Source organism: Prinia subflava, chromosome 4 (genome assembly GCF_021018805.1).
Source record: "Prinia subflava isolate CZ2003 ecotype Zambia chromosome 4, Cam_Psub_1.2, whole genome shotgun sequence".
NCBI classification, from domain to species: domain Eukaryota; kingdom Metazoa; phylum Chordata; class Aves; order Passeriformes; family Cisticolidae; genus Prinia; species Prinia subflava.
The window spans coordinates 51,310,322-51,336,758 of NC_086250.1; the positions used below are offsets into that span (position 1 = coordinate 51,310,322).

The 26,437-nt window shown below is 38.1% G+C and overlaps 1 protein-coding gene across 3 annotated transcripts in view; it reads left to right on the plus strand.

Moving 5' to 3' along the window:
• CPED1 (cadherin like and PC-esterase domain containing 1) overlaps window positions 1-26,047 on the plus strand; it is a 158,016-nt gene extending 131,969 nt beyond the window's left edge. For 2 of the 3 annotated variants that reach the window (XM_063396755.1, XM_063396756.1), the window contains exons 18-23: window positions 6,334-6,470; window positions 16,319-16,539; window positions 16,801-16,902; window positions 17,114-17,201; window positions 19,151-19,297; window positions 22,919-26,047. In XM_063396755.1, coding sequence (XP_063252825.1) covers window positions 6,334-6,470; window positions 16,319-16,539; window positions 16,801-16,902; window positions 17,114-17,201; window positions 19,151-19,297; window positions 22,919-23,146 — 923 coding nt within the window. In that variant the 3' untranslated portion in view covers window positions 23,147-26,047. Of the gene's footprint in view, window positions 1-6,333; window positions 6,471-6,905; window positions 7,035-16,318; window positions 16,540-16,800; window positions 16,903-17,113; window positions 17,202-19,150; window positions 19,298-22,918 lie in introns of those variants that run through there. The other variant, XM_063396757.1, reaches the window with a different exon arrangement.
• The last annotated feature ends 390 nt before the right edge of the window (window positions 26,048-26,437 follow it).

The following is a 26,437-nucleotide window of genomic DNA, read 5'->3' on the forward strand; positions in this document are numbered from 1 at the left end:
TTGTAACAGTTATTGATTTTTAAAATCAGGTTAATTTGTTTATGAAAGAATTTTCTGTTTAATAATTTTCGAATCAGTGATCCACCACTGCATGTGTTATTGTCATGTAGTCTTTAAAATACATTTTAATATTCTATCAAAACCACTTAAAATAGAAATGCTTTATCCTAAACAGAAGGAATTTTCTACTAAAAATAAACATTAACTTTAGAAAAAGAACACAACACTTCAATCCATTTGAATTTTATATTTCCACTGCTATATTAGAAACACAAAACTAGTTTTTAATTTTAGATATATTTATACCTTAAAACACAAGGTGGAAAAATCTAACATTATACAATAACCAATACAACCAAGACATAACTTTGGTTTAGTGAGAATTCAGATTACAATAGATTTTGTCAAGCAGGTACTTGTTTGAAAGTCACAGTTGCATGAGGATTTATTCAAGTATACTTAAACTACTCAAGTATGGGGTTTTGTTCATATTTTCAGTTGCTGTTCATATTTAAGTTGCTGTATTAGACAGTGAGTAACTTTGTTCTGTTCTTTATTAGAGAAATGAAAAATAAACCAACAGTCCTCTATGGTCTACTGACACAACTGTTTTCTTTATCTTGCCATAAACAGGAGCAGCCCCTCATAGCAGTAAATTTGCACAAACTCATTGAATAATCAGTAAAAAGTAACAGGAATGTGGGAACTGCCTGAAGGCATCACTTCAGGTGAAACAGAGGCAAACAGTAAATTTGTCTTACATGGAGGGAATGCACAAAAAAGACACTGGTGTTCCTAGCAGCGTATTGTAACCACACAAATTGTGTATCATCCAACAAAATTAGGTCATAAAATTCAAAGCTAGAAAGCCCAAATCACATCCACTGAGTCCTTCCTTAGGCAGACAATCTCCTTCTCCTGATATACAACATACTCCTTTTGAATACTGAATCTAGCTCAGTGGGGCTGAATGTAGTATCTTCTACAGCTTTATTGTGGATAATATACGCAAGTTCAAACAAACTTCAGGAGACGTATACTCAGAGGACAAGTGTATTAAACAGGGAAGAATAATTTGTGTTTATGAAGTGAATATTGCCAACAGGTATCTAATGAGCCTAGAAGAGGGGTTTGCAGTATCTGGCAACAAGTGGCTGTATGGTTTTAACATGTGTCTCAGCTTCCAACTGGTACTGGAAAGCATGGCTTTTTGTGAAAAATCATTATAAATTTGTAGCAGCCAAATGATTTACCAGTCCTGGCAATGAAGAATGGCACATGGCAAATTCCCTGGTAAAGCAGTAATATTTCTTAAATAAGTTAAATTTTCAGGGAAGCCAAGGAATGTCATTTCCCCTCGGAAGACAACTCAAAAATTCTGCAGAAGTAAGTAGGTGTCATACACTGTCCTTGTGCTATGTACAGAGGCTGAGATGGAGCAGCAGAAATACATAGATAACCTTCTTCTGACTTTAATAGTAAAATTTAAAAGGCTGCTTTATAGTTCCGTGCAACCAGGATTTCACGACTCATTTCTAATCCTTTGATGTAGAGCAGAGACAGTAATTCAGGGTCCAACCAAAGGCAGAAGTGACTTCCTCATCTCCTAGTCACCATGGCACTATGCTTTAGAGGAAGCTCAACAGGTTACCAAATATACACTTAATTTACACATTTTTTTTTCTCTCTCTCTGCCCCTCTTATAACCAATAAATGCAAATTGGAATATACAACAGAGGAAGTTTCTTTCCTTTGTGTTTACATCATGGAATGAAATTATGATTTTTCTACCCAAAAAATCTTTTTTCTTTCAGAAGTTCTTTGATTCACATCAGGTTTGAACCAGACTACCGTATCAAAATTAGCTCTTTGTTCAATATTGTTACCAATAATACAGTCAGCAAACATTAACCATGTGTTTGGCTTCTCAGAGGGAAAGAGAGAGAGAGAGAACAGAAAGAGACCATGAGAACCCACCTTGTGCTAATTCCTGCAGGTGAATTGGGTTACTACAATGGGGTTTGCAGCAATAACAAAATCTGGTGTGTAAGATATCACAGATTCACCTCTAATTTTCTGTTACTGTGACACATATGTTTTAATTATATCTCACTTTCTATTCTTCCTACAACTGTATCCAGTTTAAAATAATTCTGTGTGATCTCTCTCTACATTCAACAACCACCTAGATTTGGGTCCAGCAGAGACATAAATTGGAGTCCAACAAAACTAATGTGTCCTTTGGTTACAAGGAGTAAATCTCAGTTTGGACATAAGTCCATAGGCCTAAGGCTATTTATTCTGTAGCAAATTATGTCCTTTTAAAAAGTTTTTTTTACTTTATTTTTTCATAAATGCAGCTAGAACAAAAAGAAAAATATTTCAATAGCCTATTCACAGAGTAAAAGATTTTTAAAGATCTTAGTGTACCAAATAAACACCAAATACAAAAGTAAACTAGTCATAAATCAACAAATTGATGTCAGTGTAGGTTAAATATTTAGATTTTGAATTTTCAAACTAGAATACTATTTTCTCTTTATATGGATGATTGTTTGGCACTATAGAAAAACCTTGATTTTAAATTTGAAAGCAAAATATGTTTAATTGTGGCTTAAACAATATAAAAGGATAAATAAAACTAGAAGAGACTGAAAGAGAAAACAAAACTATCAAATTAAGTGTACAACCATAATTGGTTATAACTTTCAATTTTAGGCTAATTTTTTTAAATGGAAAGTAAACAATCCTAACTAATTATTTTGAAAGTATATTTCTTTTTATGCCATTTTGTGAGAACAGTTTTAGGGAGTACTGGCAATGTTTAATCTCGTATCTTAAGCAGAAGATTTATGTAGGCAACTGATAACTACTCTAATGAGCCAAAAATCCAGCTTTCACTCTTCCTGTGGAAACCTCCTACTTACAGGTTTTCATGAAAGTTTGATTATGCCAATTTTTAATTTGTGAAGAAACTAACAGGGTGTCCCTCTTGCTCTCATTCACTTAATTGTTGGTAAACTTGCCCTTGCCTGGCAGACCCAACGTTGATGCTTTTGCCTGAAGCACCACAAAATGCTGCCTGATTGAAATGGTGCTGAAAGTTGCATTATCTGCTGCTAACTTATATAAGTGAGGAAAGAGCAACTTAAATTTTTATAGAATATAAGCCTAATTTCCAAACTAATATTGTTTGCAATTTTTTACTGTTGTCTTCTTTTTCCTGAGATTCATTTTATCTTTTAACACAATCCTATTTTTGAAGGTTAAGAATGCATTGACCAACTGTTGAGAAATTGCAACAGGAACAGTCTATAATAGTTGGATTTAAAATGCATAAATTTACATGCATCATTTAAAAAATATATGTAAATATAAACCTAGGAATTATTCCGCTAACATTAAGTGCTAGTGCTTCCTAAAAATACAAATTTGTCTCCATATATCTGTGTTCTCAAATCTTTTTACATTTGTCAGTAACCTTTAGTGTATGCCAAAAATTGATCTCTGTTTTTCATTAATATACCTAGGGAGCTCTTGTACGTAAACCAAACTGTTTAAAAGAAGCTTTTCAAAAGTTACTTATCACTTTCAGTTGCCAAAGTTTAAACTCTGATTTTGGCTCCTCAATAGTCATTTTATATAGTTCTACTTTTCTACTTTATTACCTTAAACCAAATCAGCTCATAAAAGTATGGGATGTTTAAAAGAAAATTCCATAAAATGAGGGATCTCATATGTTTTAGACATTGCCAGAACTTTTATATATTTGGGTTGAAAGAAAAATTATAACATCAGGAAAAAAATACTGAGTTTTCATATAATTTTAAAATATGCCTGAAACATCTGTCAGATTGTTTATTAAGACCTCTACAGCAGTGGCAGGGTCTGAGTCCAGACTCCAAACCAACCAACCATTCTGTCCCTGCTCTATTACCCAAAAGGTACAAAGCAGTAAAAGGTGTTTGCATGGCACCTATTGCTGGGTTATTGGAGACCTAGCATTTTCACTCTCCTCATGAGACTGCTTTGAAGCTGGGAATGATCATTTAGTCATGGACTGCAAAGTGGGAGCCAACAGCAAGATCCACAAGTGGCAAGAGAAATCTCAGATGGTCAAAGTATTCCTGGTTCCATTGCTGGCCAGGAGACCACAGCCTGGAACAAGGGACCTCAAGGCCAAGGGAGGGTCAGCATGAGTAAGGGACTCACAACAGCCAGCACTGGGAGGCTACAGTAAGAGAAATTGTTTAAATTCTGCCTCTGGTGTCCCAGCTGAGGAGGGCATTCATTTGGAAGAGAGCTTCCTGCTCAAGAACCAGTATCCACTTTGTAATTTCAGATAAAGTTGCGAGTTAAACCTTTAATAATAATTCTGCATAGGATCTCTCTTAAAGACCAAAGTTCAGATCTCTCTTTTCACACAAAAAGTACCAGGTTACAAGCATGCTGGTTTCCTGTCCTAATGAGTTTACAACTTTAAAGTGTTCCTTAACCCTAGCAGCTGCACAATTAGGATGTAGAAAATGCAAGTTTGAAACTCCTCTGAGCAAGGAGCATGGGCTATCTTCATCTTCCTGCTTACATCCTCCCACCATGGTCCCGAGTGTCCCTCCTTCCCTCCTTCCTCTGTCCATGCTGTGAACTGGGCTGCTTGCCCAGCACAGCCTCCACGAGGCACCCATGCCCATGGGAACAGGGGAAGCTGGGTTATGATCACTGAACCACAGTGTGCTCAAAGCCAGTGTCCAGGGTTTTGTTTAGGTTTAGTCTGCTGTAATGTTCTCCAAATCATCTACAAGTGCATCTGAGGGTGGTGTGAGTATGTTCTGCACAGGGCAGAAATAGGGGCACCTCTGCAGGGTACACAGAAACTGGTATTGTATGGTTGTGGCACTGTGGGATGTATTCGTCCCTTAGATGTACCCGTGTGGGCTCCCATACAAAAAAATCTTGATGATTTTATTTAGAAGGACTTCTTTATCTGCTAAGATGACTCACTCTGCTATTTACCAAAACATAGTTACTTGGACTTTTGCCTAAGTGCAAGCACAGGCTGCCTCCCTGGAAATTCCCCTGCTCATGGGGTAGCAGCTGACTCTCCCAAGGCCACTGGGATCCTTCAGGGATTCTTTGCTCAGCCTCCCTCTCAGTCCCTGCCTGGTGGAATGTCAATAGTTACCCTTGGGTTTTTCTGCTGTGGCTTCCTGTGCAGCAGCAATCCATCAGACACAGCTGGCTGCTGAGCTGCTGCCTGGTAGTGGTGGTGGGGACAGACTCAAAAGCCAGGTCTGATCTCCAAACGTTTGACCTGGGGCTGTTTTCTGGGCTGTGGTGAGAAACCCATCTGTGGTAGAAAGGCCCAATAGCATTGACATAAGGACCTTAGGCCTCTGCACTCTTCTTTGTAAAGCCTTTAAAAAGTATAAAGTAGGTTTTGCTGGCAGTTACATGGGCACTGGGAGATACTGTCAGCACTGTTTACTTATAAGAGCTAGAAAAAGTGTTTCTTTTGTTCATTCGAATACAAAGGCAACTCAAAAGTTTTCTTCCTTCAGAAGTTAAATCCCTCAAGCTCCCAGAAGGATTGTGGAAAGGAATAGTTTTAGAAAACCAAAATAACAAAACCATTTAACCTTAGGTAAGGGATTACTAAAACCCACTGATTTTTAGTAATTGCCACTTTGTGCTCCTAATCTTCAAAATCGTTTTTGTAAATAAGATCAGGTTCTAATAAATCACATATTTTATTCATTTCACCTTACTGTCATCTCCTGAAATGTATTTGTGTGGTCTGGGACAGTCCTCTGAATTCCCACAAATTAAAAGAAAATTAGTGTTTTGGAAGTAAAATCTTAATCTTACTTGATTTTTATATCAATTGCTCTCAAACATACACCCAACCTTTAGATGTTTCGTTGTAGATGAGAATTAATCTTCAGACATGTCTGAATGTGAGTATTTTCTTTATGCATTCAACCTCCTCACCCATTTTCTATTTCATATCCCTTCTCTTGAGAAAGGACAAGCTGCTACAAGAAAGGCAACATGGACTGAGAAATTAACCCACAAACAGCTGTCAAATTTGAGCATTCACAGCTCTTTCAGAGAAAGGAAAAAATCTCTCACCCTAGTTAATTGAAAAAGGCATAGCACAGTGAAAGGAAATAGTCTCTTCAAAGGGTTGGAGGGCATTTAATTTAGGGGGAAGCTCCCTTTTGACGTTTTTTTACTCATACTTGAGTAAAATACTCAAAAATATCTTGCTTCCTGTGTAATAAAACTACTCAGAAGAATACATAGGAGGTGCTGACACTCACTGCTGTTTTCCAGGGCAATGGATTGTCCCTTGCCTCAGCTGCTCTGACAACAGGACCTGTGACTGGAGAGAAATTACGTGGCAGCCCCACGGCTGCCAATACTCTGTGCTGGCCAAGCCCGAGCTGCAGCGCTGCGTGGAGGGCAGAAGGGTATGTACCAGGCTTTACATTTTAATTCATTCTTATTTACCTGGGCATTTAGTGTCCTGAAGCTTTCAAAATATTTTTAAGATCAATATGTGACAAATATCCATTTTTAACTGGAGAAATATTTGGGTGAAAAGTTCACGGGGATGAAAACCAACCTTTGTCCATAATTTAGCCTCATATGCAGACAGAGTTGTCTGCTGCTATTTCACAGAGGATCTTAGCTCACACCACTGGAGTTTCAGGACCTGTGGTGTATGTGATTACCAGTCAGACCTGCAGTGAGTACACAAGGACAGCAAATGGAGGACGTATTTGCATTGTTGTCACAGTTTTGTCTCACATGCAAGTTGGTTTTCTTCTGCTGCATACCTAATGCATGGCATTGCTTGTGCACACTAATCTTACCAAGTCTTCTTGCACATTCTTTTCTTTTAGTGAAGCTTCTAAAGTGATTGCTTGGAAATACAAGGTCTCCTTAATAAGCATGCTATGACTGTTATACTGTTGAGAGAGAGCTCTGATCTGAGGCTCAGGTACCTTACTGAGGATACAAGTATCCAGAAAGTAAGTAATTAATTGTTATAAAGCTCTTTAAAGTGTTTTACCTAGGTAAGAAAATAGTTGCTAAAAGTGGCATTTTGATAAAATCCAAGAACATTTCCATATAGACAAATACAAAAATAAGTATTTCAATTAACATTTTCTCCTTTATTTCCGATAAATTTCTTGCCCTGCACAAAGTACTTTATTGCCGTTTTCTTTATTTCTGCCTGTGGTTTTCTCTGTTACTATAGAGCTGCAGGTTACTCCTAGAATATTTTTCTAAAAAATATTGCTTTTTATGACAGAGGAGAAGCTTGATTTGCTCCTCATGTACAAAACAAGCTTTTCTGGATTAACCACAGAAAAAATAATATTCAAGAATTTGATTGCTTTGCTTTGATCTTTAATTTCCATGAACATCAGGCTGCTTTGACAAGCAACCACCCTTTGGTCAGGCAATTGAAGGACAGAAGAGGAACAATATGCCACTATGGAAGTGGATTGCCAGGGTGTTGCTGAGAGGATTTGCTGACATTTCCACATCCCAAATCTGACCACTCATATTAATGGGTGTCAAAAACAGGACAGCATTTGTAAAGGGTCTGTGAAAACCAAGTAAATGAAATGAGTGTCTGTGAAGCTTAATTTCTTAATTCAAATTCTATGATATTCACTCTCTGAGGTCACTGATCTATTCTAGTGTCACATGATCCTAAGTGAGCCATATTAACACCTTGAGAAAATCTCTGTAACTAATAGCACTTGTTTCCCATTCTGCATCTTTTACAGAAGTCTCCTGACACTGTCTGATAACCTTTGCTGCTTTAGAAATCTGCTGAATTACCTCTGTTACCTTTGCACAGATATATATTGAATTTTATAGTCATCACCCTAAAGCATGTTCCCCTTTTGGTATATTTCTCCTATCTCTTTCTCTCAGATGTTATTTTTGTCATAACTTTGTAGTGATTTTAGTTTTGTCTGTAATTTTGCAATAGCACTTTTGCTTCTTTTACCAAACAAATAAATGTAGAGCCTGGATCAACTCCTTTGTGCCAATACAATTTAAGAACTAAGAGAGGCTTTCTTCCTACAAAGTCAGATGAATAAAAATAGTTCCCTTCTTGGCTGATAAGATCCTGATTCTGCTTTTGATAAGTCAGGCTTTGGAATTACTTTACTGGCCAAGCGATGTAGTAGAAAAAGATTTTTTTTTCATCTGCTCACTGAAAAAGACTTTTGTCTGTGTTATAAAGGTTTAAGCAACCTGGACCTTTTATGAAGGAGCTGTTGAGTAGTAGAAGGATAATTCTTGTGAGCAAATACATGCTTATTTTAAAAGAGATTTTCATAAACATCTGTAAATATTTATATATTCTTAATTGTGATTTTAGTTTTGATTTATTATATACCTTGCCTCTAAGTACTACAGAGATCACTGATATCTCAAACTGAAGACATCATATTTTCCATAATAAAATAAGCAGAAGGTTTCAATGCTGGAAACAAAAGCAGATGTAAAAAAAAGCCAAATGAAAGGGCAAAAGTCGTCAGTCCAAGTGAGGACACTGAGGTGATCTGGAATGCTGTTTGATTGTTGTTTGCTGAAGTTAGCTAAGAACAACAGAGCTCATTCATTCCACTGAAAATGGGCTCAACTAACCTGTGTGCCTCTTTATTCAGCTTGTTTAACTTTGGTCTCTGGAGTTCAAAATCCCTTACATAGGACATTTTTCTGTTGGCATGGACAGAGGAATTGAGTGCACCCTCAGCAAGTTTGCTGGCAACACCAAGCTGTGTGGTGCAGGTGACTTGCTGAAGAGAAGGAATGCCATCCAGAGGGACCTTGACAAGCTTGACAGGCTCTGTGAACTTCACGAAGTTCAACAAGGCCAAATGCAAGGTCCTGCACCTGTGTCAGGGCAATTCCAATGACAAATACAGGCTGGGCAGAGAGTGGACTGAAAGCAGCCCTGGTGAGAAGGACTTGAGGGTGTTTGTGGACAAAAATCTCAACGTGACCCAGCAGTGTAGACTCACAGCACAGAAAGCCAACGCTGGGCTGCACCATAAGCAGTGTGGGCTGCAGGCTGAAGGAAGTGATTTTCTCTCTCTGCTCTTCTGAGACCCTGCCTGGAGTACTGTCCAGCTCTGAGGTCCTCAGCAAAAGAAAAATGCTGACTGGTGGAATGAGTCCAGAGGAGGGCCCGTGAGTGGATCTCACTGGGCTGGGGCACCTCTCCTACGAAGACAGGCTCTGAGAGTTGGGGCTGGTTAGTCTGGAGTAGAGAATGCTCTGGGGAGACTTTACAGAGGCCTTCCAGTATCTGAAGGTGATCTAGTAGGGAGATGGAGAGGGACATTTTTTACAAGGGCAAGTAGTGATAGCACAAGGGGGAATGGCCTTGAGCTGAAAGAGGGTAGGTTTAGATATCAGGAAGAAATTCTTTAAGGACTGTGAGGCTCAGAGGTTGCCCAGAGAAGCTGTGAACTTGCCATCCTTAGATCCAGGCTGGATGGGGCTCTGTGTGCAGGGCAACCTGCACTACTGGAAGGTTCCCTGCACATGTCAGCGGGTTGGAACTAGATGATCTTTAAAGTCCCTTCCAACCCAAACCACTCCATGATTCTATGATCATGATAAGACATAAACAGCATAAATCTGTGATTACATCTTTTAATTTAAATAGGAGGTTTTATTCTCTGCACCATTGTCAGATTTCAACTTTGTGAGCTGGAGGCTGTTTTCATGGGCTTCTCTACTAGTTTTATACAGGAGAAAAAAAGATGAAAAAAAGCCTACTTATATTTCTGCTTTTAATGAATGTGAAGGGAAACATGCAATGATTACCCAGTCCTGTGCTGCATTCCTGACCTGTGTTCACTTCAGCAAGTGATGAATTAAGATGTAAAGTGAATGCTATTTTTGACTGTAATGCAGCACATGGAAGATCAACTGTGTCTTTAAGTGCAACCCTTCTATTTTTCTCGTGTTTCATAGAACAATGGTAAAAGGCAGCAGATATCTCTTGGTCACTAATTTCTTGTATTCATTTGTCAAGTTTTCTGAAATATATTTATGGTCACCCAAACAGAGCACTTCTTTCCTATCTGCATCATAATTAAGCCTTCAAAAATGCTTTCTAATTTGCTTTCTAACTCCAGGCTGCTTTTATTTCTTATATTAGAATTGATTTGTTTTCCAAAGCTCATCTGAGCTTTATAATCTTTCTCTGTAACTGAAATCCATTTCCCTGGCTGTGAGTTCCAATTGATTTCACATCATCATTAACTGCTATTTTAGTTTGTGTGCATATAAAACTGTTTGAACTAAGGTGTTTCTGTGTGTTTTGGTTTAACCTGGCAGGCAGCTGAATACCACACAGCCTTTCTCTCTTTTCCCCACAGGGAGGGAGACAATCAGAACATAGGTAAAACTTGTGGGTTCAGAAAAGACAATTTAGTAGAATGGAAGAGGAAGGGAAAATAGTAGTAGTAGTAGTAGTAGTAATAATAATAATAATGATAATGGTAATAATAATAAATACACAAAGTAATGCACAATGCAGTTTCCAACACCCACTGATTGATGTCCATCCCAGAGCAGCAGCTGCTGCCCCCCTTAAACAACCAGTTTTATTGTTCAGCATGATGCCATATGGTTTGGAATATCCCTCTGGCCAGTTGGGGTCAGCTGTCCTGGCTGTGTCCTCTCCCAGCTTTTTGTGCCATCATCCTCTCTGGCAGGGAAGAATGAGAAGCTGAAAAGTCCCTGACTTAGTGTAAGAGCTGCTCAGCAACAACAAAACCATCGGTGTGTTACCAACATTATTCTTACCCTGAATCCAAACCACAGCACTGTACCAGCTACTAGGAAGAAAATTAATTCTATCCCACCCCAAACCAGGACACTTGGTTTAATAAAAACGTAAGACCACCTGCAGTGAAACAATAACACTCAAGCTGGTGTGGACATGAGAAAATACTCACACGCACAGAAACAGTTTTGTGAGGCCTTATTTTGCTTTATGATGTGTTAGCAAGAATAGTCAGTCATATGTTTGTGTTTCATACATAGTAAACAGGAAAAATTTGAAGTGCTGAAATTAAGGTTGTTCTGGCTGAGTAGATTTTCTTTCAGTCTACTTTTAATATCAGCAGTGATTTTTTTCTCTTAGACTTCAGGGTAATGAGATGCTGTCTCATTCTTAGGGAACTTCATATATATGTCCTAACTGAATCAAATAAACTTTTCATCATAATAAAATATTATACATCATAGTTAAATTTTATATCTCTATTATGTTGGCTCAACAAAATTCTCTGTGGCTGTGATTAATGACTTTTTACTGTAAGACACAGACAAATGTATTAAGATAATGCTTTGATTTTTGTACAAGATTGATTTTGTACTTTTAAAAATGGATATAGGAAAATGGGTTCTAACAGAATATTATTTATCCAGTTAGCAGTATATAGAAAGTTGGCCTCAATAGCAGGAGGGATATATATTTTGCTTATCATTGAGAAATACTAACCAGAGTTTAGCCTTATAACAAAATACCATTAAGTCATGTGTAATTAAGAACAGGAAATATGAAAAGGCAATATTTGCTGAAGTACTTAAAATTCAGCTGTTAAAACAGGAATTTTAACTTATGATTTCTTAATAATATTTCAGCGTTAAGTAGTGTTTTGAACTTACAGGTGTTTAAATTTCCCAAGTGTGGTTAATTTTTAATGATAGGTCTGGTTAAGATGTGAATTCCACTATGCTTACACAATCCTTCAAAGCCTTTAAGCTATAATGGAATTTTTCACACAAAATATTTGCAACAGAAGACAGTGAAAACATGTGTCTGTGTGGAAATATTGTTCTTTGTCTGGTAAAATTATAATGTTATATTTGTCTGATCATTTAGTCATCCTGCAGACAATTGCTCCATCAACTTGAATAGTACATGACTAAGTCTTGTGCCAGACTTGTAAAGAAAATGAGATATGGCTTACTCTACACACCCAAGCCATCATGGTCCTCCTTATTATCATAGAGATAAATACAGAATCATCTCTAGAGGCTTTTGTTCAAAACATATTAAATACTACATGGCACATGCAACCACAATGAGTTCATCTAACTGTATAGAAATAAATTTGGTTTTATTTGCCATACATTCAGTTATATTGAGGGATTATTTTAATTTGTCAGAACGCTTGTGTAATTTGAAAGACACAGGTTTTCTTCCTTGGGCTAAACAACACTTATTTTAGCCTTTGAGTTTTCCAAGCATTTGCTAAAAATGAAGCTGACTTGCAAAAGGTGGACTTGGAAAGATGCTTTCTGATGGCCTACATACCACAACAAAATGTATTTGGCCAGCTCTGCACACAGGCAGTTTGAAAATAGGTTAGGATTACCTACAGATTTCCTCTTCACCCACTTCAATATCTTTTTCTTTTGAGAAGAAAAAGAAGAATTCAGGGTTTTTTTCCAGGATTTACACGTCACATCAGGCTTGAACCAATGGTTAGAAGCAGATTGTTGGACGCAGACAAAATCTCAGTGAAGGGATGCATTGTGTGTGCAGATGTGCAGATGATGTGCTAAGCATCCACCACCTGAGGTGCATCAAACTACAAGAAATGCACACCTATATTTCTATCTGAGATCTTCTTTAGACTTATGAGAGAGCATTCCCTTCAAAATCCCAGCACACAGTCTCCAAAGGATGATTGCTGATATTGTCCCATGATGACTGCACACTTTAGAGTCTATCCCTCTTAGAGCCAGCGGGCAGGGACCATAGGTTTCACATACTGCAGTCCTAGTTTTCATACCTTTCAAAAAACTGGGATTTCACTATGGAAGACAGAGACAGAGATAAACAAATTTGCCTGATGCCAGTGATACAGTCCTGATGTGGCTCATACCTACTTGAACAATCAAAGACTTCATTACTGTAAGATAATCTGGTTACTATAATTGACTGATGTCTTTAAGGATGACCTCCCCTTTTGATTTGTCTTTCTGTATAACCACAAGTCCATTTTGGCTCATTTCTTTCTTTCGCACTTGCAGCAACCCTTGAGTATTCTCTTAGCAGACCTGTTTCTAAAAGTCTAGGTTAATTTCCCTAGTAGTACAACCTATATTCTTACCCAGTGTGATGTTGCTATTTTTCTCATTCCTGATTTGGAAATAGGCTGAGTGCACACTCATCAGTCTTGTGATGGTATTTGAAGTATGTCAGGGCCTTAACAGTTGTCTGTTTCATCTAGTTATGCTAATTGCTCTAAAGGAATCTGCTCTGACTCCTGTTGACTCTTTTGCATTCTCAGAACATCAGGACAACAATAGTAATATGCTAATGCCCACCTTATATATTCATATGGTGCCCAGCATCAGGACATTTCCAGACTGAAGCTGCCACCTTAAGACATGATTATAACTAACTTGTTTCTTCTGGTAGGAGTTTTCTAAATGACTGCACATCTCCAGACTTGGCCAGAAAGGTACCGCAGGGCAGACTTGAAAATTCGTTCATGGGTCCACTGTTTATGAGTGTGTACCTGTGTAGGTATAAAAAAATTGCAAAGCCCTAAAATGTTAAATCATGTAATAGTGTAGACTGGGATGTGTGCATGTGTTTTGATCTAATTTTTACATAGCAAAAAATGGGAAAGAGATCTTAATCTTTGATGCTCTGCAGTGTTTGAGATTTAGGAGATGCTCTTCAGTATTTGAGACTTTTGGCATGACTTCACACCTGAACTGCTAGTGAATGCATAGTGTTGGCACAAAAGACATCTGTTCATCATGTTCATTGACATTGGCCATGGTTCTTTTCTTCTTTTTTTTCCCATGGATGCTGTTATCCTTCTATTTGAAATCAGTAGTAGATGAGATTAGATCAAATATACTTAGGAGAAACCAACTATGAGAATTCTAGTCACACTAGAATGAGATAAAATTTCCCATGTTCCAATTTCATGTAATTAATAGATGAATATGCTTCTTTGCAATTTCCATGTGCTGTGAAAACAAAATGGTGTCATATGATACTAGAAGTAGAAGAGTCTTGTATGTTCCATCAACTGCTGTATGTGTGTAACTTGGTAGGGCCTGTTTGTTATTCTGCTAATGATGAGTTGGGTTTTTACAGAAATGTTCTCACCCACATTACAAGCTAATGATGTCCTTGCCTGTGAATGTCTGAGAACTGCTTTTTAAATAGATATGCATCAAGACACTACATAAATGATGGGCTTATGAAATGGATATTAAAGAGACATGGATATAGACAGGCTGGAGAATCAAGAGATTTTGAAACCTAAAAGAATTTTTGCTTAAAACCTCAAGTTAACCTACTTTGGAATTAGGACATATTCTAAGCATGGATTGTCTTCCTAATTGTGAATAATTTTATGCATGTGTGTGTCTGTCAGAGAGGAAAAGAGAGAATATCCAACCAGTCCTTCCATGGATCCAAGGATCCTTGACTTCTGTGAGTCATGTTATGCTTGATTTAAAGAGGTGTCTTCTGACATGATGTGACAAGCTGGAAACCCCCTTGTGTGTGAGAGAAATGCTTGTGCAATACAAGCATGAGCAGCAGCTGTTTAAGAATTTCCTCCATTAAGTGGCTTTGAGGGGTCCAGGACGGGAGTTAGAAGAGCCTCTATGAGCTCTGTGCTAGTTTTAATTTGTTTGCTACCGTACATAACCTATCAAGGGCTTCTCTGCAGCCCACAGTGGGCAAGGCATGGGAAGTTGAAGGCATTGTCGTGCCTGTTCTTGGCCCTAACATCAGATGAGAGTAGGCTTATCTGAAATTCCTTCCCTTCTGTGGGAAGTATCATTGGTACAGTGTTGTGGCTTATTTTTAATGACAATAGGTTAATAGTGGGAAGTGGAATCAGTTTTCAAAACTGTGACATTCCTGAAGGGAATAGATAAATAGATAGGTAAATGTGTTAGATGAGTGTAGTCCAAAATTCCTCTACCACATAAAATCTCTAAAAAAACCCTTTCAAAATATAGCCTTAAATGTATCATCTTGTGCAGTCTGAATTTTATTTGCATAATCAAATATTCAAGGTGGAAGTCATAAAACATCAAACTCCAAATCAAATTAAAAAAATGAAACAACAAAATCCCAAGTTACAGGATACCAACTACACTGAGTGCCAGAGGAGGTAGGAGAAGCTGAGTATTTCTGTGCAGAGAACAGGGCTGTTTCTGTGTGATGGCTCTGTGGAGTTTCTTAATCCCAATTTTACATGTTTGCTCCTCATTTTGGATTTCTGGCTGAGCTGATTGGGATAATTGAGTCTGCATACAGTTTCATTGGCAAACCACAGTGAACCTGGGTTCTCCTGCTCTTTGCACTTGTCTTCTATTACCTGCTTCATAAGGAAATGCTAGTCCTATCCACTCAAAATAGGGCAATAGCATTAAAAAAACTTCCCACAGCACTTTAGGTTCTGTGGTCTCCCCATACAAAGATGTTTGTTTTTTCAGTGGAATCTGCAGAATGAGTAGGATCAAACCCAAATTTGACTTCTTTATTCATCTGCAAGTTCAGAGTAGCCCAGCAGAGACTGCTATACTTAAAGTACTTCTGTCATCCTGGCACATGCTGGCATTCTAACTCCCTTCAGGCCATGATGCTTTCTGGTGGTCACATCACACATGACAGAAGTCTATTCAGATTATCCTTCACCCAAATAATCCCTTTTTCTTTCCCCTTTGAACCTGCAGAAAGACCATCTCTCTATAAAAAAGATAGCAGCTGCATTCCTCTTGGGGAGTGTGGCTGGGGGCAGGGTGTGGGGAGGTGTGTCGGGGGTGTGTGTTACTTTGGTGTAAATTCTAAAGAATCCCATTTATAGAAGAACAATACACACTGTGTAGGAGCAAGCCACATGAAAAACTGTAGGGGAAAAAAGCAGGAAGCTGTGAGCAATCATGAGAACAATTGTGTACTAGCAATTAGAAGTAACTATGAACTTCAGCAAAAGAAATCATCACCAAGGATGAAAGATGTGGGGGTAATTTTGCAGCTATAGCCACCTATAACCTGTACTTTTTGTCTTTAAAATACATAATACACCTTTTAATTAATCAAATCACACATTTTACTAAAGGACATTTAGTATTAAGATGCCAGGGTACTGGCAGTTCACAAAGATATTTCTGGAACATTAAAAAAATAATTTTAAAACCTCCGAACTAGCTGTATTCTTTTCTTAGCTTTTTGTTTCTGGATTGTACAACTTCTAAGTCATATCTTTTCCCCCTAAAGATTCTTTTTATAGGTGACTCAACTAACAGAGGGATGATGTATTATCTAATTGAAAGAGTGAATAAGACTCTTCAGGAATGGCAGAAGACTCATGATGTTAAATGTTATCACAATATCAATGAGGGGAAAACATTTATCAGTTACTCCTACTACCCTCAGTTCTGGATGAATGCAAGCCAGAGACCAACTTTTGAAAAAGCACTAGAACAGCTGCTGCAGAGGTACTGCACAAACTCTGTATCTCCCTTGTTTGTATTATTGTTCTATTCAAAAATGTGTTTAACCCGTTTTGCAATTAAAGTCAGTAAACAATAAAACATAACATGCACAGACCATATTTTGTGGTTAAAAAATAGCTGAAAATTACATCAGGTCTCCGATCAGGGTGCCAGATACAGTTCAGTGAAATGCAAAGCAATGTAGTTAAAATGTTTGCCATCTGTCTAAAGCAACATGTGTTGTTTTTCTTTTCTGGGTTTCAGATCACGTCCCCTGGAGAACACAGACCAGACTGTATTAATTGTAGGTGGTGTTCAGTGGCTTAATTCCAATCATCTGCAAATTATCCAAAAGGTGTTGAACAGGTAAGATTATGTATTTGGTATTATTCCAGTTTTTGATATGATAAATTATGAGAAACAACAAAAAAAATTTAAATACAAAAACTATCCATTAGGGGTTTTTTCATAAGCATGTACTTAAGTGACTTTGAAAAAAATAAAACATGTATTGTCTCTTGATGTGTATGTTAAGTATAAAGTGTGTCCTTGTTTTATTTCTTAAATTGCAAAACAGGGAAAATCTATCAAATATCCTGGTAATTGTCAAATCCATAGGAATGGGCTTTCACCTTCCAGTGGATGGAATCCATTCTCTGTCACAGGTAAGCTACAGTACATTTTGAGTGCATTTTCATGGAAGACTTGTCATTTCATCATTAATTTTGCTGTCTGGTCAAAACATGTTACAACGTCTGCTGAGCACATGTTAAGTGGATCAAAGGAAGATTAATGTTTGTATCTGGTCATACTGCTTGCTAATAGGAATTCAAACCAATTTCCTTATTTCATGGGCCCTGCTGCAATCAGAGAGCCATTGGAGATGCCGTGCTTGGTCAGCTGTCCTAAGAACCAGAAGAAGCTCCAATATTAATCCTGCTGCCAAAATTGAGAGATCGTGCTGGGGATAAGCAGATTGCTCCTCACACTACCTTGCACATAGGCCCTCCCCAGGCTTCCTCCATGCTTGCTGCTGGATCCTATTCACTTGTCTGGCTTGCACAACCCAATAAACCTATCTTAACCCACCTGTGAAGCCAGAACATTACAGAGCAGCTGGAATGTACCGGTGAATCCAGCCTGTTATTTGCATGTTAATGGGATGTTACAGTTGGGTTAAATAATGTCCAAGACTCTCAGAGTAACAACTGTGCTCATTTCAATGCACTGCATAACTCAATTTACTATTTTTATTTACAATTTGTACAGTGATTCTCTATTGCACACACATAAAATGCATGGATGAGAAGCACTGGAAGGCAGAACGGAGTGAATGATGCCTACCAGTGCTTTGTGTCATGCTCCAGCTACTCCCAGGTGTTGAAAAGAGGAAATTATTGCCTTTCACAGATTACGTACAACACTCCTGGTGCCACGACAGTTTGCAGCCATAACACACTGCTGCATTCAGCGTGTGACTTCCTGACTGTCACCCTTCTCTTTGCTACAGACACTGGCCTGTCGGATTTTGCCCATTCTTTGTGTCTAAGTTAGTACTGCCTATCTGCCTTGTCTTTATTAAATGTTTTCTTATTGATTCAAACAACTTTCTTAATTTATCTAGAGGATGTAAATAGAATAAAATAAGGAAATTGTTGTTACCAATATGAAGAAACATTTTCATAGCTCCTGTCATAGTTTTCAATGAAGTTCAATCCTAGGACAAAGAACTTCAGTCCAGGGTATGTGAGGCAAGGATAGAGTATTAAAAGCTTCCTAATACTTTTTCTTAAAAAAATTAAATTTACAAAACTCCAGAAATCAGCTACAGTGCATACCAACGTTCTTTTCTCTTTCAATATTGGAATCATATGCCAGATTACCCATGTGGTTTGTATACTGTAGGCTTCAGGATTACCCCAGTTACTCTCAAAGGCCTTTTGTCTGCCTTGTTGAATCCACTGCCTTGCCAACTTTATGGCTTTGTTTTTTTATTCTTGATCTTCCTAAAATATACTCTGAAATAATAATCTGTTCTTCAGTATAACTGTATTTAAGATACCTATAGCCCTATAGTCCCTCTTAAACAACTGCCTCAATGAATTTGATTCGAAGCTGAATTTTTCTTAAAAGGAGCCATTTCACCATTTGTTACAGATAAATTTTATAATTGAAATTTTTTTCTGAATTACACCTCATATTAGTGAAGTACATATTAAAACCATTACCCAAGAATTATATTTTAAACAATCATGAAATCTTCCTATAAAGGAAGCTGCACATCTACTGAAAAGTAATTATAATTTCTGGGGGAAAAACAAAACAAAACAAAACAAAATTTAAAAAAAAAAAAAAAACAAAAAACAAAAAAACACCCCCCAAAAAACCAAAAAAAAAAAACCAAAAACAAACAACACAAAAAAAATCCCACCCACAAAAACTTACATTGGTCTTGGAGTAGTGGCTTTTTTCAAAAGTGAATTTATAGTAATTCATGTCTGTAGTATAACATATATGCTTATTCAAAAGGCAGTTTTGCTACTTTTTTCCATGGCACAATAACCTTTAAACAGTCCTTCTGACAAGACATTGCAACATTTTATTTGGAATGCAGGCAGAAGTGCAAAACTTGTGGAATGAAAACCTGGTTATTCTGGATACAGCAAAAAATTTGGGCTATGAAGTGGTTGACACCTTTGTCATCACCATGGGACGTTACAAAGAATTCCTGCAAGGGAAGTGTGGCTGCCATTTCCATGAGGTAATAGTTTACACTTATATCATTCCCAGGTATTTAAGCTATTTTAACTGTCAGATCTTTGAAACAAGAAGGTATATGGTGAGGTCAGCATCTGTCACTCAAAGTTAGGCCTGAATGCAAATCCTGGGGAAAGCAGTTTGTATGGTGGCACTTGTTCATCACTGCTCACAGTGCAAGGCCACCCAAAGACATGCTGAACTGCTGGCATGGTGAAATAAAAATAAATATGCCCTTCTGCAAGGTAACTCATATAAAAAGATGTTGCAGTTTCTAGGTTCTTGTACTATTTGTTATGTGTTACATATCTCTGCTGCTTCTGCATGGACTCAGTTTCTCTTTTTACTCAGTCTCACGGGTTTTTGACTGATGCGTTCCTAACTGAACAGCTCAGCACATTCACACCAAACCATAAGTACAATTAGAATGGAGCTTAAAATTGAAGAACCAATCTTACTGCTATATATCTGTTTTCCTATGTCTGAGAAAAAATAATCTGGAATAGTTACAGTGATCCGCTGTACAAACAGAAGTGTAGGTTACTTGTTCTCACTCGTACCAGTAATCCTGCTTTCTTGACTAAAATCTCTAGTATCTTTTGGGGAGCATTACCAGACTCACGTGAGCTCATGTGCCATGCATCAGCCTCACAGCTGGTTTCTACCTCAGGCTTCACAGCAGCTCACGTGTTTTCAGGCCAGTGCCATGGCCTCTATCCTGCTTTTGGGCCAACAGAAGCAGGTGTGGTTAGTTAACCTCTAATCTATTTTGCTCAATACTTGAGAGGCACAAACATAGCTCAGTCCTAATGAAGCTGGAAAAGAGGGAGTAAGTCACAGAGTAGATATTTATGTGATTGATAAATAGTCCCATGACGCAAATACTTCCCTCCATTTTACCCAGACATCTGTATTGACCCTTTTTATCTAGAACCCAGATGCTAGTGTTTTTGTGGATCATTGCTGATGTTTACCATTTCCACAGGTCTTGTGAGTGAAACAGAGAGCTTCAGAATTAAATATTTCAAATGCTTTGCATGGAACTGGGTGGAAAAACAGCAGGGCGTGATCAGTCATCAGCATTTTCATGTACTCCTCCATCATTTTGTATGAGCTCATGTGCAGATTTGTTCTTGCTTCTCTGCCGAAGGAATCTCAACAGAGTATGTGTTTCTGGGGAGGATCAGGGGAGACTCTGGCTCACAGAGCTGTTATTAATGAGGCTTGAGAGGTCTTTGGGCCTGAAAGAGCCATAGATATGCCCAGGAGAATCCATCATGCACCAAAAACCAGACTTGATCCTTGAGGAAAGCAAAAAAAAGTCCTTGAGTTCCTTTGATACTTCATTAGTTTTAGTAGTTTTGTCATCAGCTTATTTCTGCATCCTGGCAAGTGGAGTTTCATTAGGTGCCGAAGCAGTTTGCACCAGGAAAATGGCATTTTGCCCCCAAGGACAGAGCCAAGAACACTGTGTAAAACCCCAGCACTTTTCATGTTTTCTAAAACCGGATGAGAGAGACTAAATCTTGTGCTTTGTACTTCTACTTTCTTTCTCTTAAAGACTGACATTCCTGAAGTCTCAGAAGATGGCACCCCTCTGTAAATGCCATCCGAGCTAAAGCATGGCTGTGCAGAAATGGAGGACTGGCCATTCTGTGCAGTCAGAAAACAAGAACTGAAATGCCTTCAGCAGCTCTCATTTAGTTCCCACTAACTGGCTGAAGAGAAAGCTATTTCCTCTGAATGACCTGAAGAATTATTGGAGTTCCCACCAACCCATTTTAGAGAGTCTCAGGTGACCCTGATAGCATAGAAATTTCCATCTCTGTAGACCCTAAAATCTTTGCTCAGGTCTCTAAGGGATCTGGACTTTCAAAGGGATTACACTGAGCTGGGACAAAATATCATGCATAATCCTGGCATTTACTGCCCAACATAATTCTAGTTCCATGCACATATGAAAACTTGATTTTTTATCTATCTCATTCTTTGCAAATGCTTATGGACATTGATCAGCACTATATAATTATTACAGAAGCTATTTTTAAATTCAGATTTATTTCCTATTTTAATGGCAGTGAAAACATAATCACTACACAGAAATTAGCAACCTTGGGATTTTTGTATCCTAACCAGCTGGCTGCTGGGAGAACATTAGATTGCATTCCTGGGAGATTATGCCTAACAGGAATGCAGTTTGGGTGATTGGTTCAAGGTGGCATCATTTTGAAATAATTGTAAGATCTAAGGCACTAATTTAGAAAAATGAACCTACAGTAATTGCATGAAAACAAATAATAGCCCTTGGCTTAGCTGTATGAAATTGATCAGAGGATATATTAATTTTCTACATGGATAATTCCTGGTCTTTTTTTCAGTTCTGCCAGCTCCCTCATAGTCTCTGCTCAGTCTTTCAAGCCTTTGCACATATTATTTCTTCACTTACACCCAATTTTATATGATTTATTTCATTTATTATGAGCTTCACCACATATGGGTGTTGATTCTGATTATTCAGTGACAGTAAATATACATTATGTTTTTAAAAGCTAACATGCTTCTGCATGAATATATGCATTAATAAATGAATTCTGCATTTTCAAGTGTCCGCTGTGGTTGATACAGCAGGAAAACTGATGGGCATCAGAGCTATCAAGTCAGCATATATATACTATTTTAAAAATGAATTAACCACCTTTTCTGTATTCTCTGGGTTTGCTACTGCCTGGGCTGAGGTTCTCTGTCCTGCATATGTGCGGGGTTCTAAAGTTTTGTCTCTCTCAAAGCTGCTTCATTATTCATTAGTGACTGAGTATTCACTGAGACAAGACCTTCAGCATTTCACAGGAGACTACCCCCAGTCGTTAAGCTCCTGACAACCACACCTTTCACTTTCTCACTTGTTAGTCCTATGAACATGGTTTTATTCCATACAAGTCAAAGATGATAATCCCAGAGCTTTATACATATTTCAGGGGCCAAGCTGAAGCATTCTTCAACACTAAATTACTGAACCATGCTGTGGCTCTGTCCATGTGGTGTCCTGGAGAGAGGGGTGTTAAATTGCAGCATAACTCCCTTCTTGAAGAAACACAACACATGAGGGGTTTCACCTCGATGTGGTGCTGGGCCAGGTTTGCATCAAGACCTCAGAATGAGGCATTCTCCCAGGGCTCATAGCTGAGACACGTTATATGTGCCTCAAGTGCTTGGTATCAGAGGAAGATTTAAACCTTTCTGCTATTTGGAGCAGCCATGAGTTTGTTTTTTCACATGCTAAAAATATACAGACAAGCTGTTGGGTATTAATTTTATTGTTTGCAGTAAATTGTCTCTAATGAAGAGAACAGAGTCTAATACACAAAGATATTACACAGTCAAACGACTGAGCGTAATGGGCCTATGCATGTAGATTTCAAAAATTAAGATCTTGCTTTTTAGTTAGTTTACAACATAACATGTTGACCACTAAAATAATGTTTATGAGCAACTTGCACCTCAAGATAAAGTATCAGGACCTGCTTCATGGACAACTGGCTCAGCATTTCTGCACACACTGTGCAGCTGTGTGTCTGTCTTTCTAGGTGCAGGCAGAAAACACTCACATATGTCATTTCTTTTGCAGGTGGTGAAATCCAACCCCTCTGAAGAAAGGCCACACATAACAATGACGTTATCAAGGCACTATACACTGGGGAAATATTTCAGCAGTCAAAGCAAACCATCACAACTGCAGGACTATGCAACGAATTCTCAGTCCCCATATCATGTCCGAGGTCCAATAAATCAAGTTTATTCTGAAATCCTTCTCAGCAGGCTCTGTGCAAATAAGAGGGAGTTTGTCAGCACATAGCCTCTCTTGGATATAGCACTGAGACTGGAGAAGTGCCACTGCCTGAGTGACAATTGAAGGACCACGGTGGATTTATGATATGCTTCCTTGATTGACTGCATGCACACACAAAGAGTTTGGGACAGGTGGCATTTTTCCAAAAACATTATGAAATTAAGATATGCCCTGGTGACTCTGCTGTGTGAAAATGGAAGATGGAGGGTTGCAAAGGAGAGAAGAGGGGAAGGTACTTGAATGATTGCCAAAGATTAGAACAGCTGTAATTCAAGCAAGTGTGTATTATTGATAGTAAAAAGAGACCTATATATTCACTTGAACATTTGGAAAGGACTGTTTTAGGTCTTCAGCACTATCTAGTTTTCTATTTATGGAGACACTGTAATATTTGAATGTGTTTAGAAACTGACTACATTCCATTGGAAAGACTTTTATTTTATGTGGACAGGTTTCCCTTCCATATCAAACCTTTTCTTTTTAAACACTTGGTTATAGAATCTGAAAATGTGTATTAGCATTTTATTGGTGATGCTGAATTTTGAACTCCAGTGTTTTTAGTGAAAACACATCTCTTCTTTGTATCTTACATCGAACAGTTATCGACGTTTTTTTTGCATGTTCTGAAGCTAACAGGGAGGTAGGTTACCTGCACTTGAGACTGACTGTAACTGTCTCAATGTAACCTGTAAATATAGTGAATTTGTCAACATAAATTTATTTATGGTCCCAATTTAGGAGAGTGTCCATGTGCAGAAAGAATGCTTAGATAAGTGCTTCAGTTTCTACCTTGGCCAATCAAGTATTCTTCCTGCATGGAAGTGCCATTTCTTTAATGATTTTTCATTAAATTCTTGTCTATGTGTGAAACTAGTACCATAAACATTAAAAAAAATCCCCCTTGCAAGCACAAATAAGAGTTTCAGGATCTGGTAATTTATCTATCATAAGAATGTGATATGATTGCAGCAGCATATGCTGCCAACATGTATTGCTTGGCATGGACAAGGCCTTCTCTGAACTCCAGTTTCAGTTCAGGCCTTCTCTGAAGTGCAGTTCCATGCTGCAGCCCAGCTACACCCCCAGTGTTTGCAGACCTTCTGTGGGTGACACCCCTGGGAGAAGCTCTGTGTTGGTCCCCTCCCACAGTGCTGGCAGCGCCTGGTTGGGGCTGGGTGAATTTCCCAATGGGGATCCGTGCACAGGCCAGGATTAGAGCTGGGTGACAGGTAACCCATGGGACTGCTGTCCCTACAGATGATCTAGTTATGGATTTTTATTCATCCAGTCATGCAGCAGGCAATCAAGGCACCACTCTACCACCATGCACTAGAGAAGGGTTTTTTAACCAGGCAGGTGCAAGTCTAACAAAGGATCTGCTGAGATCTGTGCCATGCTTCCCTGTCACAATTTTACATATAACCCTGCACTAGCTTCTGCTTTGGGAAAAGAAGCCACAAACAATGTCAGGGAATTAAAAAAATATACCAAGGAACTAATCATCATCTTATCTGCCTTAGTAGCACACAGGGGGGCTGCTCTGTATAGAAGTAAGGCTAGCAATTCACGACACAACATTTAGTATTTGCCTAAATCCTGTATCTATCAACATTCTGTATGCCCAGCTACAGTTTTGTGTATTTGTGCTTCTGCAGGTAAGAGATATCAACTTACAATAGGAAATCATCATGCAATGTGGAGTTTGGCATAATAGATGATAGAGAGTATCCTCCAAAATAGGATCTGGCATACCTAATTTAAGGTAGATCATTTCACTATATTGAAAATATAACATTTCACTATATTGAAAATACTCCTAATTTAGATAATGACAAAATTAGTGAGATGGTATGATTATATCTGTTTCTGCATAATATGCTGCTGATTGCTTACAGAAAATATCCCCAGATTTCAATGTAAGATTTTCCCTGGCATGGAGATCCACATGAAAGATGGGTCAAGGGCTGTGTGTAAATACTGGGAATGTCAGCGTTTGGTTTTGAGCAATATGATTATCTAAAGAATATAATTGTGTGCAAGTGATGTAATATATTCTCTTGGGTCTGGAAATCCAGGGCTGCACAATCTTAAAAGTGAAGGATAGAATATTGCCATTAATATTAGTAGATGCAAAATACAGCCAGATGTCTTTGGTATTAAGGTGATTGATGATAGGTGTATTACAGTTCTGCTTCTGAGAAGAATTTTTTTTTTGTAGCTCATTTAAATCCACATGCTGTTATTGTTCTTGTTCTGTACACAAATGTTTTTAAGGCATTAACTGGGTTTTTATGGGGTTTTTTTAGCCAAAACCTATTGCTGAAGCATCAGCTTAGTGATGAAAAGGAAAGAGCTGACTTTGTGTGGATATCCATGAATGTGCAATTGATCAGTTCTGGTTTCACCACAAAATGGTTTACATGTGCTGTACACCCAGATGTCTTAATGTTTTCCAAATCTTAATATTTTTGAAATGTATTAAGTGTATATTTTCCTGTGTGTTTTCTATTTTTTACATGTCTATGTACACTAATATGTCTGTACAAAGTCATTGGTACAATTTGCAATTTGATCTTTATTTAAAAGAGTTCTTTGAATAAGCTTTTTCCTACACTATGTATGATCCACGTAGTCTTAGGAATAAACAAAGGTTACTAAGCTACATTTTTGTTATTTAACTTTAAAATAGATCTAGTATCTCTGTGTATGTGAAAGATGAGAATTGAAGTTGACATGCAAGGATTGCTTGCTCATATGCATTAAAATTTGTGGATTAAGACAATGAAAGGATTACTGTGTTTGAATTCCAGTGAGAGCACGTGTTGCAATCTACAGTTGACTCTAGAATTATTTTATCTGCTGTGACGTTTTGCCTAAATAAATGTTAAAATGTTCCTCTAGTCCATATGTCTGCTTTAGTCCTATTACTTACCATTAAAATAGCAAAGGACCTAGTTGTCAGGTTGAGTTCTGCCTCCTAATACAGACATGAGTGGCCCTGGAATTAGAGATAGGATTGAAATATTTAGTCTGGGAAACAAGTACTGAGAAGTGGGGTTTCCTGCTCAATGTCTGCCTGGCAGTATGTGGAGCTTAGAACAGAACTAGGGCATACTTTAAGCTACAGGTAGAGTAAGAATGGAACTGTGTTGCAAAATAAATATCCATATCCAGAGCAGTCTCAGTTATTATTGCATGCCTTTAGCTGAAGCTGGAGCACGATTTACCAGTGTCCAGTGAGCTGTAACTCTTCACCTCTCATATAACTCCATAGATGTGGAACAGTGAATTGGGTTA